A 17,860-nucleotide genomic window follows, 5' to 3' on the forward strand; every position below is an offset into this window, starting at 1 on the left:
CAGTTCACAATGCTTCTGAGTTTCATATCATCCTCAAATTTTGTAACTGTGCCCTTTACAGCAAGGTCTAGGTTATTATTTATCTGTCAGGAAAAGCAAGGGCCCAAACACTGTCCCCTGGGCATCTCCACTACAAACCTCCCTTCAGCCTGAAAAACATCCATTAACCACTACTCTCTGTTTCTTGTCACTCAGCTAATTCCGTATCCATGGGCAACATTTCCCCCCCCAGCTGGGGGCACACCACTATTTTATGTGGGTGGGCCAATTAAGGCTCGCCCAGCGTGACGTCCGCCAGGAAGCACTATGGGGTCCCTGTGCGGGCGGGGGGCGGGCAGAGGGTGGATTCCCTCAGCCGAGAGTGCATGCGTGCAAAAGACCATACAGATCTCCCTAAGACTAAGTGCTGCCTTGGAGAGATCGGCTAAGATTTTAAACTTTAAATAAAGCTGAGAAAAAAATTTCCCTGACATGTCCCCTCACTTGAGTTGGGACATGTCCATAAGTTTTATGTTAAAATATTGTGAGATTTTTAAATCCTCATGAAACCTCATCCCGCCCGTGGATGAGATTTCATGTCTTTTCAGAAGCCCGCCTGGGCTCCTGGCCTGCCCACCAACCTTAAGGTCGGACGGGCAGGTCCATTAATGACTTCAACTACTCTGTTAATGGCTTTAATAGGCCATTGACAGGTCGGCGGGCGTGCAGCTGACTCGGGTCTGCGCCAGACTGAAAGTCTCAATGACGCACCATGACATAGGGATGCACGCCCGACGTCACCCCACATCATTTTACGCGTCGGCGAGCGGGCCCCGACCCCGCTCACCGACTGAAAGATACAGCCCCATATCACTACTTCAGCTTTTATTCCATGAGCTTTAACTTTCTTAAAAGTCTGACATTGTATCAAATGCCTTTTGGAACATCAACAGCATTGCCCTCATCAACCCTCTCTGTTACTTCTTCAAAAAAATTCCAGCAAGTTGTTTAAACATGATTCTCCCTTAAGAAGCCCACACTGGCTTTCCTTAATTAACCTGTATTTGTCCACATGATTATTAATTTTATCCCAAATTATTATAGGTTAAACTGACTGACCTGTAGATACTGGGCTTATCTTTACAACCTTCTTTGAACAGGGGTGTAATATTTGCAATTCTCCAGTCCTCTGGCAGCACCCCTGAGTCTAGGGAAGACTGAAAAATTATTGCAGTGCCTCTCCAATTTCCACTCTCACTTCCCTCAGTATCCTGGGATGTATCTCACCTGGTCCTGGTGCCATATCAACTTTAAGTACAGACAGCTCGTCCAAAATATCCACCTTATCAATTTTAAAATCTTCAAGTGTCTGAATTAGCTCCTCTTTTACCATGGTCTGAGTAGCATCTTCTTCCTTGGTAAAGACAGATGCAAAGTATTCATTTAATACCTCAGCTCTGCCCTCTGCCTCTATGCATACATTCCCTTTTTGGTCCCTAATTGGCCCTACTCCTCCTTTACCACCTTTTTATTATTTATGTGCCTATAATGGGATTCCCATTTTTGTTAGCTGCCAGTTTCTTTTCATACTCCATCTTCACTTCTCTTATATACTTTTTCACGCCCCCCCCCCCCACCGAGCCTTCTATATTCACCCTAGTTCTCAATTATATTTTCTACCTGACATCTATCAGAAGCATACTTTTTCTTCTTTATCTTAATGTTTGTCTCTTTTGGCATCCAAGGAGCTCTGGATTTGTTTCCTTTTCAGGAAATATATTTTGTCTGTGCCAGAAATATATTTTCTTTGAAGGTAGCCCATTGCTACAGTTTTTCTGCCAACCTTTGACTCCAATTTATTCAGCTCAGAACTGTTTTTTTTTATTCATTCATGGGATGTTGGCTTCACTGGCTAGGCCAGCATTTATAGCCCATCCCTAACTGCCCTTGAGAAGGTGGTGATGAGCTGCCTTCTTGAACCGCTGCAGTCCTTGTGGTGTAGGTACACCCACAGAGCTGTTAGGGAGGGAGTTCCAGGATTTTGACCCAGCGACAATGAAGGAATGGCGATATATTTCCAAGTCAGGATAGTGAGTGACTTGGGGGGGATCTTCCAGGTGGTGGTGTTGCCATCTATCTACTGCCGTTGTCCTTCTAGGTGGTAGTAGTCATGGGTTTGTAAGGTGCTGTCTAAGGAACCTTGTTGAGTTTCTGCAGTGCATCTTGTAGATGGTACACACTGCTGCTACTGTGTGTCGGTGATGGAGGGAGTGAATGTTTGTGGATGTGGTGCCAATCAAGCGGGCTGCTTTGTCCTGGATGGTGTCAAGCTTCTTGAGTATTGTGGGAGCTGCACTCATCCAGGCAAGTGGGGAGTATTCCATCACACTCCTGACTTGTGCCTTGTAGATGGTGGATAGAGTTTGGGGAGTAAGGAGGTGAGTTACTAGCCACAGGATGCTTAGCCTCTGACCTGCTCTTGTAGCTACAGTATTTATATGGCCAGTCCAGTTCAGTTTCTGGTCAATGGTAGCCCCCAGGATGTTGATAGTGGGGGATTCAGTGATGGTAATGTCATTGAATATCAAAGAGCGATATTTGGATTCTCTCTTGTTGGATATGGTCATTGCCTGACACTTGTGTGGCATGAATGTTACTTGTCACTTGTCAGCCCAAGCCTGGATATTGTTCAGGTCTTGTTGTATTTAGACATGGACTGCTCCAGTATCAGAGGAGTTGCAAATGGTGCTGAACATCGTGCAATCATCAGCGAACATCCCGACTTCTGACCTTATGATGGAAAGAAGGTCATTGATGAAGCAGTGGAAAATGGTTTCGCCTAGGACACTACCCTGAGGAGCTCCTGCGGTGATGTCCTGGAGCTGGGATGACTGACCTCCAGCAATCACAACCACCACCCTTTGCGCTAGGTGTGACTCCAACCAGCAGAGAGTTTTCCCCCAATTCATATTGACTCCAATTTTGCTAGGGCTCCTTGATGCCACACTTGTTCAAATGCTGCCTTGATGTTAAGGGCAGTCAAGTTCACTTCAGCTTGGGAGTTCAGCTCTTTTGTCCATGTTTGAACCAAGGCTGTAATGAGGTCAAGAGCTGAATGGCTCTGGCGGAACCCAAACTGGGCATCAGTGAGTAGGTTATTGCTGACCATTGCTGGCTGGTGGAGGATTTGTCCTGCTTTTTGTGTGCAGGAAATTTCTGGGCAATTTTCCACATAGCCAGGTAGATGACAGTGTTGTAGCTGTACTGGAACAGCTTGGCTAGGGGCGTGGCAAGTTCTGGAGCACAAGTCTTCAGTACTATTGCTGGAATATCATCAGGGCCCAAAGCCTTTGCAGTATCCAGTGCCTTCAGCTGTTTCTTAATATCACATGGAGTGAATCGAATTGGCTGAAGACTGGCCTCTGTGATGCTGGGGACCTCTAGAGGAGGCTGAGATGGATCATCTACTCGACACTTCTGGCTGAAGATTGTAGCAAATGCTTCTGACATCTTTTGCACTGATTTGCTGGGCTCCTCCATCATTGAGGATGAGGATATTTGTGGAGCCTCTTCCTGCAGTGAGTTGTTTAATTGTCCACCGCCATTGACAACTGGATGTGGCAGGATTGCAGAGCTTAGCTCTAATCTGTTGGCTGTGGGGTCGCTGAGCTCTGTCTATCACTTGCTGCTTATGCTGTTTGGCATGCAAGTAATCCTGTTTTATAGCTTCACCAGATTGATAACTAATTTTTAGGTATGCCTGGTGCTGCTCCTGGCATGTCCTCCTGCACTCTTCATTGAACCAGATTTGATCCCCTGGCTTGGTGATAATGGTAGAGTGGGGGATATTGCTGGGCCATGAGGTTGTGTTCGAGTACAATTCTGCTGCTGCTGATGGCCCACAGAGCCTCATGGATGCCCCGTCTTGAGTTGCTAGATCTGTTCGAAAACTATCCCATTTAGCAAGGTGGTTGTGCCACACAACATGATGGAGGGTATCCTCAATATGAAGGCAGGACTTCGTCTCCATAACAGTGGTCACTCCTACCAATTCTCTCATGGACAGATGCATCTGCAGCAGGCAGGCAGGTGAGGATGGCTGATGATGAGCCTCTGGGGTCGTCCATGAGGCAGCAGATGCCGGATGTCCAGTGGGGTGTGCGGGAGGGTCTGACAGAGATACATGAGGGAATGTGTGCCATGGTGTTTGTTGTGGAGGAGTCCCTGCTGAACCTAAGCAATGCATTGACCCTCATGGCCGAGCACAATGACTCCTCCATGGAGAGAGTGGTGACTCTCATGGAGAGGCTCTTCCAAGGACAGAATCAGGGGTACCTGGGAATGCATTCGGACCTGCAAGCCCTCACACCGGCAATGACCTCAGCTGGTCATTGTCAGTGTGGGAGATGGATTAGGCAGCCAGTATCCCAACTAGATGCCCATCCATCAATGGTGAGCAGGGAGGCCCAAGTGACCTAACGTTGGCACATGAGCTGCCTATCATCTCTGTGGGCTCTTCTCAGGGCTCTTCTCTGGATGATGCCAGCAGCTCCTCCACCCCTCTGCAAGTGACCGTGGCATCTGATAAGGCTGCGGCAACTGGGGAGATGTCAACTGTGGAACTGGCCACTCCCTCCCAGATGGGGCCAGCACAGGCTCCACGGACCAGAAGATGCCATTCAAGGTCATCAAGGCCAACAGGACAGCAAATTAAGCAGGCTGTCTCCAATGCCAGTGCCAGTGAGGGGGGGAGCACCTAGACATAGTACCCGCAAAAGAAAATGTAAAGCACCTTAAACACAACATGGCCTAATCAGTGGTGATATTTTATTCCCCCACTTTTACATTAAATGTTATTTGGTGTGATGGATAACACCTATCAATTTAATTTGTATTATGTATGCCAGGCACCATAATCACTAAATGTGTTTCTGTTCAACAAGCCTCTGGGTGCTTCATTTGTTCTGCAGGTGCAGAGTAACCCATGATGTTATGAGTGACTTATTTCTCATTAAACTTTATTGAAATGGCACATGGTGCATCTTGTTCACCAAGCAAATGATCCTGTCAGGGATCAAGTATGGAGCCTATAGTTTTGGCATGTGGTGGTTGTTCTTATTTGGTAGCCTAGCTGAAGGAGCCTGGGATCAAAGCATCCCGGGTGTCCCTGCCTCCCTGGAGGTTACTCAGGTCAACGTCCATGCCCTCAGCATTCTCCTCACTGTGCTCGTCCTCAGGCTCACTACTAGACTCATCATCTGTGGCCTGTGCAGCTGTGTCAAAATCTTCTTCCTCCACTGGGTCCCCCCTTTAGTGCCAGATTGTGCAGAGCGCATCATGCAACCACTATCAGTGATGCATGCTCTGGGGGGTACTGGAGAGCTCCCCCTGAACGGTCCAGGCATCGGAAGTGCATCTTGACAAGTCCTGTGGTTCTCTCTACCACAGCCCTTGTGGAGCGTGGCTCCTATTGTACCGCTGCTCGGCCTCTGTTCTTGGATGGCGCAGAGGCATCATGAGCCACCTTTTGAGGGGAGAGCTCTTGTCACCCAGCAGCCGTCCATCCAGTCGGGCTGGAGCACTGAAGAGCCTTGGCACCTGGGACTGTCTGAGGATGTAGGCATCATGGAAGCTGTCTGGGTACCTTGCACAGACTTGTAGAATCAGCATCCTGTGATCACACACTATCTGCACGTTCATGGAGTGGAAGCTCTTCCTGTTGATGAAGGCACCGGGCTCACCTGCTGGTGCCTTGATGGCCACATGTGTGCAGCCCATTGCACCCTGGATGCGGGGGAAGCCATCAATGGCCGCATAGCCTCTGCCTTGCTGTGCCTGGCTGGCCTCGTCTGTACAGAAATGAATGAAGGTCAATACCTGCCTGAACAGAGCTTCTTCACCAGCTTGACGCAACAGTGGACAGCTGATTGGGAGACTCCACACAGATCTCCACTGACCCCTGGAATGAGCCAGAGGCATAGAAGTTGAGGGCTACTGTGACCTTCAGAGCCACTGGCATGGGGTGTCCACCCACATAGTCGGAGCTGATTTCAGGGCCAATCCCCTGACAGATGGAAGTCACTGTTTCTGTTGAGAGACGGAGCCTCCTTTGGCATTGCACCTCAGACATATTGAGGTAGCTGCATTGCCGCCTGTAAACCCTGGCAGCAGGATAGTGGCGTCTTCTGCGGCCTCTTCCGCCTTGGACTACCTGCTGGCCCTGCACCCCTTGTGCCTGCGCTTCTCCTCCCACAGGTTGCTCCCCTGGAAGCTGAATAGGGACACCCCTGGCCTCCTCCCCCTTTTGGCCCACTCATCCTCCTTAGAGGAGGTGCCCGCAGCAGAGACCACAATCCCTATTCCCAGGGTAAGGGAAGGCTGCCTGATACCTGGAAGGGTCCACACGGTATGAATCCTCTGGGGGCCTGGAAAACAACCCTGAGTCCTGAACCGAAGCCTCTTATTTCTGTCAATGCAGCTCTGAAGCTGAAGATGTCCTGTTCACACAAGCAACCAGCAGCAAGTTCTATCCTAAACTACAAACTATTCACAATTACATGCCCACTCTTATCCTGGCGGCGGATGAGGTTTTGCTAATTGTGGTCTGCCTGCCCATTGGGTCTGTACGACGGCCTGAAAACCATACAGGCTACATAAAGCCCAAGACAAATGGTGTATCAAGGGCTTTAACTAGCCACTTAATTAATGGCGGGCGCGCCTCCATCTTCATCACGCGCCTGCCTAGCGAAATATCGTGTGGGTACGCGGTGATGCTGGGACGCACGCCTGACGTCATTGCACATCATATTTCGCTCGGGCGTGTCGGGCGCAAAGCTTCAATGTCTCTCTTTTTTCAGCAATTTTCGACATAGTGGCGCAGTGGTGTTGTCACTGGACGAGTAATATGAAGATCCAGGATAATGCTCTGGGGACCTGGATTTGATTCCCACCATGGCAGATGGTGAAATTTGAATTCAATAATAAAAAAACAATCTGAAATTAAAAGTCTAATGATGGCCATGAAACCATTATCAATTGTTGTAAAAATCCATCCTGTTCACTGATGTCCTTTAGGGAAGAACATCTGCAGTCCTTGCCTGGTCTGGCCTACATGTGACTCCAGACCCACAGCAATGTGGATGACTATGAAATGCCCTCTGAAATGGGCCCAGCAATCACTCAGTTGTATTAAACCACTAAAAAATCTAAAAGGAATGAAACTGGATGGATCATCTGGCATCAACTTTGGCACTGGAAACGACAATGGCAGACCCAGCCCTGTTGGCCCTGCAAAGTCCTCCACACTAACATCTGGAGCCTTTATTGCCAAAATTGGGAGAGCAGCAGCCTGACATAGTCATCCTCATGGAATCGTACCTTACAGATAATGTCCCAGACACCACCATCACAATCCCTGGGTGTTTCCTGTCCCACCAGCAGGACAGACTCAGCAGAGGCGGCCGCACAGTGGTATACAGTCAGGAGGGAGTTGCCCTGGGAGTCCTCAAATATACTCTGGACCCCATGAAGTCTCATGACTTCAGGTCAAATATGGGCTAGGAAACCTCCTGCTGATTACCAAGTACCGCCCTCCCTCAGCTGATGAATCAGTGCTCCTCCATGTTGAACATCACTTGGAGGAAGCTCTGAGGGTGGCAAGGCCGCAGAATGTACTCTGGATGGGGGGACTTCAACGTCCATGAACAAGAGTGGCTCGGTAGCACCACTACCGACAGAGCTGGCTGAGTCTTAAAGGACAGAGCTGCTAGACTGGGTCTGTGGCAGGTGATGAAGGAACCAAGAGGGAAAAATGTACTTGACCTCATCCTCACCAACCTGCCTGTCACAGATGTACCTGTCCATGACAGTATTTGTAGGAGTGACCACCACACAGTCACTGCGGAGACGAAGTCTCGCCTTCACATCGAGGATACCCTCTATCGTGTTGTGTGGCACTACCACTGTGCTAAATGGGATAGATTTCAAATAGATCCAGCAACTCAAGACAGGGCATCCATTAGGCACTGTGGGTCATCAACAGCAGCAGAATTGTACTTGAACACAACCTGTAACTTCATGGGCTGGCATATCCCCCACTCTACCATTACCACGAAGCCAGAATGTGTACCATCAACCCTGGTTCAATAAAGAGTGCAGGAGGGCATGCCAGGAGCAGCACCAGGCATACCTAAAAATTAGGTGTCAACCTGGTGAAGCTACAACACAGGACTACTTGCATGCCAAACAGCATAAGCAGCAAGTGATAGACAGAGATAAGCAATTCCACAGCCAACGGATCAGAGCTAAGCTCTGCCGTCCTGCCACAACCAGTTGTGAATTGCGGTGGACAAGTAAACAACTCACTGGAGGAGGAGGCTCCACAAATATCCCCATCCTCAATGATGGGGGATCCCAGCACATCAGTGCAAAAGATAATGCTGAAGCAGTTGCAACAATCTTTAGCCAGAAGTGCCACGTGGATGATCCATCTCAGCCTCCTCCAGAGGTCCCCAGCATCACAGATGCCAGTCTTCAGCCAATTCGATTCACTCCACGTGATATCAAGAAACAGCTGAAGGCACTGGATACTGCAAAGGCTATGGGCCCTGACAATATTCTGGCAATAGGACTGAAGACTTGTGCTCCAGAACTTGCCGCGCCCCTAGCCATAGAACCATAGAAAAGTTACGGCACAGAAGGAGGCCATTCAGCCCATCTTGTCCGTGCCAGCCTGAGGACACCCAGATGCCCTTTCTAAACCCACCTTCCTGCAACTGGCCCATAGCCCTGCAGTTTACAGCACTTAAGGTGCAGATCCAGGTACTTTTTAAAAGAGTTTAGAGTTTCTGCCTCTACCACTAACTTGGGCAGTGAATTCCAGACACTCACTACCCTCTGTGTAAAAAAGTTCTTCCTCATGTCCCCCCTACACCTTCTGCCATTTATCTTGAATCTATGTCCCCTGGTTCTAGCCAAGCTGTTCCAGTACAGCTACAACACTGGCATCTACCTGACTATGTGGAAACTTGCCCAGGTCCATCCTGCACACAAAAAGCAGGACAAATAAAACCCAACCAATTGCCGCCCCATCAGCCTACTCTCCATCATCAGTAAAGTGATGGAAGGGGGTCATCAACGGTTTTATCAAGAGGCACTTGCTTAGCAATAACCTGCTCACTGATGCCCAGTTTGAGTTCCACCAGGTCCACTCAGCTCCTGACCACATTCCAGCCTTGGTTCAAACATGGACAAAAGAGCTGAACTCCTGAGGTGAGGTGAGGCAAGTGTGGCATCAAGGAGCCCTAGCAAAACTGGATTCAATGGGAATCAGGGAGAAAACGCTCCACTGGTTGGAATCATACCTAGCACAAAAGAAGAGGTTGTGGCTGTTGGAGGTCAGTCATCTCAGTCCCTGGACATCACTGCAGGAGTTCCTCAGGGTAGTGTCCTCGGCCCAACCATCTTCAGCTGCTTCATCAATGACCTTCCTTCCATCATAAGGTCAGAAGTGGGGAAGCTCGCTGATGATTGCACAATGTTCAGCACAATTCATGACTCCTCAGATACTGAAAAAATCCATGTCCAAATGCAGAAAGACCTGGACAATATTCAGACTTGGGCTGACAAGTGGTATTTAACATTTGCACCACACAAGTGGCAGGCAATGACCATCTCTAACAAGAGAGAATCTAAGCATCGCACCTTGACATTCATTGGCATTATCATCACTGAATTCCCCCACTATCAACATCCTGGGGGTTACCATTGACCAGAAGCTGAACTGGACTAGCTATATAAATACCTATGGCTAAAAAAGCAGGTCAGAGGCTAGGAATCCTGCAGAGAGTAACTCACCTCCTAATTCCACAAAGCCTGTCCACCATCTACAAGGCACAATTCAGGAGTGTGATGGGATACCCTCCACTTCCTGGATGGGTACAGCTCCCACAACACCCAAGAAGCTGGGCACCATTCAGGACAAAGCATCCTGCTTGATTGGCACCATATCCACAAACATTCACTCCCTCTGCCACTGATGCACAGTAGCAGCAGTGTGTACCATCTACAAGATGCACTGCAGGAATTCACCAAGGCTCCTTCGACAGCACCTTCCAAACTCACGACAACTACCATCTAGAAGGACAAGGGCAGCAGACAAATGGGAACACCACCACACGGATAGTTTCCCTCCAAGACACACACCATCCTGATTTGGAAATATATGCCGTTTCTTCACTGTTGCTGGGTCAAAATCCTGGAACTCCCTCCCTAACAGCACTGTGGGTGTACCTACACCACATGAGTGCAACTCACCACCACCTTCTCAAGGGCAATTAGGAATGGAAAATAATTGCTGGCCCAGCCAGCAACGCTGACATTCCCTGAATGAATAAAGAAAAATAGTTTCCAGCCCTAATTGTTGGGCTGAAATTCTCCCACATTGACTTTAAGTCGTCCCCTATGTGACATGAACTTGGGAAAATATCAAATGAGCTCAGTCCATGAGCTCAGACATGGTCCCTGGGCACAAATGGAAAGAGGCGGGAATGAAAGAGGCTACAGCAAGGGGGTCACTGCTCCATCCCATTCCTTGTAGTATTTACAAATCAGATTTATGTTGGGTGATTTAAAAAACAAATCAGATCATAAGTCAATGGGAACCTCCTGATGAATTCCTTTTATTAAAATGATTTTTCCTGAATTTTCCATTAGTCCCATTACATGGAGCTTATTTACATTTTACAAGCAAAATCATTTGGAGCAAGCACTGCTCTATTGGCAGGTTTGATGTACTTGGACAGGGTATTGTCTAAGAGTCAGATCAGTCCCCAGCCACTCCTGCTAGCTCATCATCAAGACCTCAATGATCAGTATAGCATCACAGCACACTTCCGAACTACTAAGAAAGGACAGGTTCACCCAAACTCAAAACTGAGCATTTAACAACCTCTCATTCCAACCATCACAAGAAACATCAAAACAACTCTGCTACACTTTCAGCAAAGCTGTGATAGTCCCTAAACCCCAGCTCACCTAAACAACCCCTTCCAACATCACCAATGTCCTGAAACTGAGGCATGAAAGAATCCATTGAGGAGAAGGTGGGATTTAATGTTTCATATTAGGAGTTAGGTGACTTACCTGAGTTGTCCTTGTGAGATTATTGAACTTTTCCTTGCATTCTGGCCATGTTCTGGGGCCATATTTTTGGCAATACCACCTCTGCCTACTTTTCCTGAGGGCCCCTTGCAACTTCTGTCTATGTTCTTAAGTTTTAGTTGCCTGCAACCAGAGTGCACCTCCCCTCTAAGAAGATCAGCTGTCTGTAAATAGTTTCTTCCATTAAGCGAGCTTCTAATGAACAGCATAAGTTCAAAGGCCAAGGCCTTTTATACATATGTAAAAAGCAAGAGGGTAGCCAGGGAAAGGGTAGGCCCACTCAGGGACAGAGGTGGGAATCTGTGTGTGGAGCCAGAAGAAATGGGAGAGATACTAAATGAGTACTTGTCATCAGTATTCACCAAAGAGAAGGACTTAGTGGTCGATTTGTCTAGGAAGAGGGTGTAGATAGCTTGGATCATGTTGAGATCAAAAAAGAGGAGGTGTTAGGTGTCTTGAAGAATATTAGGATGGATAAGTCCCCAGGGCCAGATGAGATCTACCCCAGAGTACTGAGGGAGGTAAGGGAGGAGATTGTTGGGACCTTGACAGAAATCTTTGTATCCTCACTGGCTACGAGTGAGGTCCCAGAGGACTGGAGAATGGCCAATGTTGTTCCATTGTTTAAGAAGGGTAGCAGGGATAATCCAGGAAATTACAGGCCAGTGAGCCTTATGTCAGTGGTAGGGAAATTATTGGAGAAGATTCTTCATGACAGGATTTACTACCATTTGGAAGCAAATGGGCGTATTAGTGAGAGGCAGCATGGTTTTGTGAGGGGGAGGTCGTGTCTCACTAACTTGGTCGAGTTTATCGAGGAAGTGACAAAGATGATCGACAATGGAAGGGCAATGGATGTTATCTACGTGGATTTCCGTAAGGCCTTTGACAAGGTCCCTCATGGCAGACTGGTATAGAAGGTAAAGTCGCACAGGATCAGAGGTGAGCTGGAAAGATGGATACAGAATTGGCTTGGTCATAGAAGACAGAGGGTAGCAGTGGAAGGGTGCTTTTCTGAATGGAGAGCTGTGACTAGTGGTGTTCCGCAGGGATCAGTGCTGGGACCTTTGCTGTTTGTAGTATACGTAAATGATTTGGAGGAAAATGTAACTGGGCTAATTAGTAAGTTTGCAGACAACACTAAGGTGGGAGGAGTTGCAGATAGTGAAGAGGATTGTCAAAGGATACAACGGGATATAAATTGGTTGGAAACTTGGGCGGAGAAATGGCAGACGGAGTTTAATCTGTACAAATGCGAGGTAATGCATTTTAGAAGGTCTAATACAGGTAGGAATTATATAGTAAATGGCAGAACCCTTAACTGCATTGATGGTTAGAGGGATCTGGGTGTACAGGTCCACAGGTCACTGAAAGTGGAAACGCAGGTGGATAAGGTAGTCAGGAAGGCATATGACATGCTTGCCTTCATTGGCAAGGATATGGAGTATAAATGCTGGGAAGTCATGCTGCAGCTGTATAGAACCTTGGTTAAGCCACACTTGGAATATTGCGTGCAATTCTGGTCGCCACATTACCAGAAGGATATGGAAGTGTTGGCGAGGGTGCAGAGGAGGTTTACCAGCATGCTGCCTGGCCTGGAGGTTATTAGCTATGAGGAGAGGTTGGAGAAACTCGGATTGCTCTCATTAGAGTAACAGAGATTGAGGGGCGACTTGATCGAAGTTTACAAAATTATGAGTGGCATGGACAGAGTAGATAGTCAGAAGCTTTTTCCCAGGGTGGGAGTGTCAATTACTAGGGGACATAGATTTAAGGTGAGAGGAGAAAACTTTAGAGGAGATGTGCAGGGCAAGTTTTTTATGCAGAGGGTAGTGAGGGTCTGGAATTCGCTGCCAGAAGAGGTGGTGGAAGCAGGTACGATAGTGGTGTTTAAGAGGCAGCTTGACAAATACATGAATAGGATGGGAATAGAGGGATATGGACCCCGGAAGTGCAAAATGTTTTAGTTTGACAGGCAATATGATCGGCACAGGCTTGGAGGGCCGAAGGGCCTGTTCCTGTGCTGTACTTTTCTTTGTTCTTTGTTCTATAAGTAGCACTGGGAGTTTGCTTATTTTATTTTGGGCCTTAGTGCATTCCATGTGATCAGGTGGCAGTCCAACCATTGTGCTCATTCTGCATATGTAACATGCTTAAACCAATTTCCACTTGCGAAATTCAGTATAAGATTCATAGGAAACATAGGGATAGGAACAGGCCATTCAGCCCCTCAAGCCTGTTCCACCAATCAATGAGATGATTGCTTGTCTGTGACCTACCTGCCTTTGTCCCATATCTTATCATACCTTTGGCTAACAGAAATCTACTAATCTCAGTTTTAAATTCAACAACCGATCAATCATCAATTGCCTTTTGCAAAAAAGAGTTCCAAAATTTTACTGTCCTTTATGTGTAGAAATGTTTCCTGATTTCACTCCTGAAAGAGTTGTTTCTAATTGTTAGACTGTGTTGCCTAATGGTTGACTCCTCTAGCAGCAGAAACAGCTTTTCTCAATTCCCACCAGCATCTTGAAAACTTGAAATCAGGCTTTAACCTTCTGAATTCCAAAGAATGCAATCTTAGTTTGTGTAATCTCTCCTCATAATTTAACCCTTGGAGTCCAGATATCATTCTGGTAAATCTGCACTGCACTCTCTCCAAGACCAATATGTCCTTTCTAAGTTGTAGTGCCCAAAGTTGCTCTCAGTGCTTCAGACGTGATCTAACCGGGGTAGCTGAAGTATAACTTCTACCCATGTTGAATCCTCTAGATATAAAAGCCAACATCCTATTCACCTTTTTGGTTATTTTCTGTGCCTATCCATCACATTTCAATGATTTATGTAAGTTGAGCCCATGTCTCTTTGGACCTCCTTTTCACCATTTAGAAAGTATCCTCTTCTATTCTTTTTAGGTCCAAAATAGATGACCTCACATTTGTCCACATTGAAATCCAGTTGCCACAGTTTTACCCATTCGCTTAATCCATTAACTTCTCTATTATGCTTCCATCTGCTCTGTTTACAATGCCACCTATCTCTGCAAACCTGGATATATGGCTCTCTATCCCATATTCTAAACGATCATTAAATAGTTGAGGCCTCAACACAGATCACTGTGGGATAGCAGTAGTCACATACTGCCAGTTAGAGCATCTGCCCCTTAACCCTCCTTTCTGTCTTCTGCCATTCAGCCAATCTTCTAACCAGCCAATAATTTGCCTTTGATTCCATGAGATTCAATTTTAGCTAACAGTCACTTATGAGAGGCTTTATCAAACACTTTTTAGAAATTCATATAAATAGCATCCAAAAACATCGTGCTATCCAGCACTTTAGTCACCTCTTTAAAAAAGTTCAATCACATTCATCAGGCATGATCTACCCTTAACAAATCCATGCTGACTGTCTCTGAGCAGCTGAAAGCTTTCAGGCTGTTCAGTCATCCTCTCCTTAATTATACACTCAATGATTTCCCAAAAACAGAGGGGATAATTACCAGATCCTAATAGTGGAATGACAATCGCAATTTTCCAATCTAATGGAATGGCCCCCAAATTGAGAGAACATCAGATGATTATAGCTATTGTACCTGTGGCATTTTCACCCACTTCCTTTAAACTCCACAGAAACCATCCAGTTCTGGAGATTTGTCCCTAGTTAGTGTTATTATTTTCTTTATAAGAACATAAGAAATAGGAGCAGGACTAGACTATAGGGCCATCAAGCCTACTCTGCCATTCAATATGATCATGGCTATTTTGGGCTCCAACTCCACTTCCCACACACTCCCTATATCCCTTGAGTCCCCAAGAGACAAGAACCTGTCTGTCCTCAAATATAACCATAAATATAATCAGCAGTGGAGCATTCTCCACCCTCTGAGGTAAAGAACTCCAAAGGGTAAAATTTTTAGCTCAACCGAGCATCAAGCGGCCTTTGCACTTTTTTGGAATCATCATCAAGTTTATTAAAAATAAAATGAAAACTTTATTTTTTCATTAATCACATGTCCCTGTTCATGTGACAGAGTCAGATGAGGGGACATGCTTTATAACATTTATAAAATCTTAAATTAAAACAAAAATCTGTTCATCTCCCCAAGACAGCTCTGCACCTCAGGGAGATTTGCAAATGGCACTCGTGTGCGTACGCGAAGTTCGCACTTGCCCTGCTTGCACTCACCCCACCCCCTCCTCCAATTGGCCTGACAGTGTGAAATTGCCTTCAGGCCCCAATCACAGGCAGTGGTCAGCTTTCTGACAGCCCCCGCCAACCTCCACCAAGCCCGCCCAACATGGGTGAAATTCTGCCCAAAGATTCACAATCTTTGAGTGAAGAAATTTCTCCTCATCTCAATCGCAGAATCATATCTAATGTTGGACACAGTTTTGAGTTTTGCAAGCACGGCTGGTTGGGTACAGTCTGTACCTTGCCCATTGCAAACAGTGGAAGGGACATGCTGTTTGATACAATCCACCAGTCTTTGGGATGTATGGCCTACATACCTAGCATTACATTGGCACTGAAATTCATATACCACATTACTCATTTGTATGATAGGCAGAACATCTTTTTGGCTTGATGGCAGCATCCTGTTAGTGGCGAATACCAATATGTGATGTGATTCCACGATTGGACCACATTTGCGTGCTAAGAATTACACTGACAGTTAATTTAAGATTGTCAGTCAGGCTTGCAATGTGGCACATTTGTGTATACTGGAAACTACATATATTAATACACAGGGCCCTGTTCTTGACAGACAGAAAGAACATGTATATACATTGCGCCTGTTTCAGCTAAACAAAATAAGTGACTCATTCCTCAGGACAATGCCTTGACCAATCAGGATCAAGCTGCCTGGTTTAAATTTCAAACAATGCTTGGCAGTTAACTATCAGTCACCATCACTGGTGCATTCTCCATGGCAATGCCTTCACCAACCTGAGTCTGCTTGCCAAACAATCAGCGCTCTCTTCGCATATAGTATAAATTGTTGTTTTCTCCTTATATTGGTATTCTTGCAAATTGTCCTGGTGAGTGCAAGACGAAAAGCTTTGGCATGTCTCTTTTTTCAGCAATAGTCAAGTTCTGTACTACCAAAGACTATGGGCAGAATCTCGCCCTTAACATGTCCCCTTAATGTGACAGTGTCACACGAGATTGGACATCTTAATAAAGAACACATACACTTTATTAATTTTTTACAATACGGACATGAAACTTCATCCCGCCAGTGGATAAGGTTTCATTAATAATCTGGAGCTCACTGGGGCTCCTGGCCTGCCTGCCAGCCGTAAGGTTGGACGGGCAGGTCTTTAAATAGCCTGTCAATGGCCTCAATTGGCTACTGGCAGGTCGGCAGGTGGACAGCTGATTCCTAAAAATTTAAATGGACCAGTATGACATTGGGGATTCCTCCCGACATCATCCCGTGTCATTTTCCTCTTGGCGACTGGGCCCCGCCCCCAAATCGCCGAGGGGAAAATCCTGGCCTATATGTTGCAAATGTTGTAACAATTGAGTGCATGCTCTGATTGTGATTAAGAGCAACTGATACTAAATGGGGAAAGGTTAGGGCACAGATATAAGTACCAGCTTCCACTTGTGGGGCAGGAGGCTGTGTGAAAGGGAATAGTCTACACTTATAGTATACAGGGTTTCAATAATAAACCTATATTGAAAACAGACTGGCTCCAGCTTCCTCCTTTGACAGCAAAGTAGTAGATATAACCCAAGTCTCAGAGGTGAAAGAAAAGATATCCGATATCTAGCATCACCCAGCCCCTGCCTCCCCACCTCTGCCGTTGTAGTGTGTGTCTGAAATCACATCCATGTATAAGAGGTGCCTCTTGCAACTTTGTCTCGGGTGTCTCAGATTCTGAGTTCATTAGAAGCTGGCACACCTACCTTGATGATAAGCTGCGTGAAGGGCTCTGTGATGACTTTCAGGATGTCCGGTGAGGTCTCTCCTGACTGGATGTTGAAGCTCTCGATACAGGCCTTGCTGACGTGGTACAGGAGCCCAGTTCCAACCTCAGTTGGAAATAAGATGATAACTGTCATCCAGTTAAATATCCCATGCACTGCCGAACCTGCAAAGGCCCTGGGAACAGAGGGGTAGCACATTACAACAGAAAGACCACTTTAATCTGCCAGGATATAGTTCCCAGATGTCACTCAAAAGAAAAGGAGAAGTGAAATAGGATTGGACAGCTTTGGTCAAAGTGTTAGCATCAGAACAGGCAGAGTGGGTCAATCAGCCACCTTCAGTAATTGCTAGCTTGTAAGGGCATAATTAAGTTGAGTGATATGGTATTACAGTAGTTATATTCCTAGCAATCCAGAAAATGTGAGTTTAAATCCCAGTATAGTAGTATGAGAACTTGAATTCATTTTATTAATTATAAAGAAATAAACACCTGGAATCAGTAGAAGTGATCACGAAGCTGTCAGATTGTTGTAAAAATCCAACTGATTCACTTGTGCCCTTTAGGGAAGGAGACCTGCCATCCTCATCTGGTCTGAGCAAATGTGTGTTTCCTGTTCACACCCATGTAGTTGACTGTCAATCAACTGTGAAGTGGGCTCAGTAAGTCACTCAGGGCAACTAAGGATGGGCAATAAACACTGGCCATGCCAGGGATGCCCATGTCCTGAGAATGCAATGACAGTATCAGGCAGTCCACACATACCACTCTCCCGGGGCGTCCTGTTC

At 46.5% G+C, this 17,860-nt stretch overlaps 1 protein-coding gene across 1 annotated transcript in view; it reads right to left on the bottom strand.

Annotated features, from left to right (window-relative positions):
• LOC121281488 (sodium-dependent phosphate transport protein 2B-like) overlaps positions 1-17,860 on the bottom strand; it is a 78,267-nt gene that overhangs the window by 12,222 nt on the left and 48,185 nt on the right. The window contains exon 8 of the mRNA XM_041194432.1: positions 17,053-17,248. Within this exon, the coding sequence (XP_041050366.1) occupies positions 17,053-17,248 (196 nt within the window). The remainder of the gene's footprint in view (positions 1-17,052; positions 17,249-17,860) is intronic.

Source organism: Carcharodon carcharias, chromosome 8 (assembly GCF_017639515.1).
Source record: "Carcharodon carcharias isolate sCarCar2 chromosome 8, sCarCar2.pri, whole genome shotgun sequence".
NCBI classification, from domain to species: Eukaryota; Metazoa; Chordata; class Chondrichthyes; order Lamniformes; family Lamnidae; genus Carcharodon; species Carcharodon carcharias.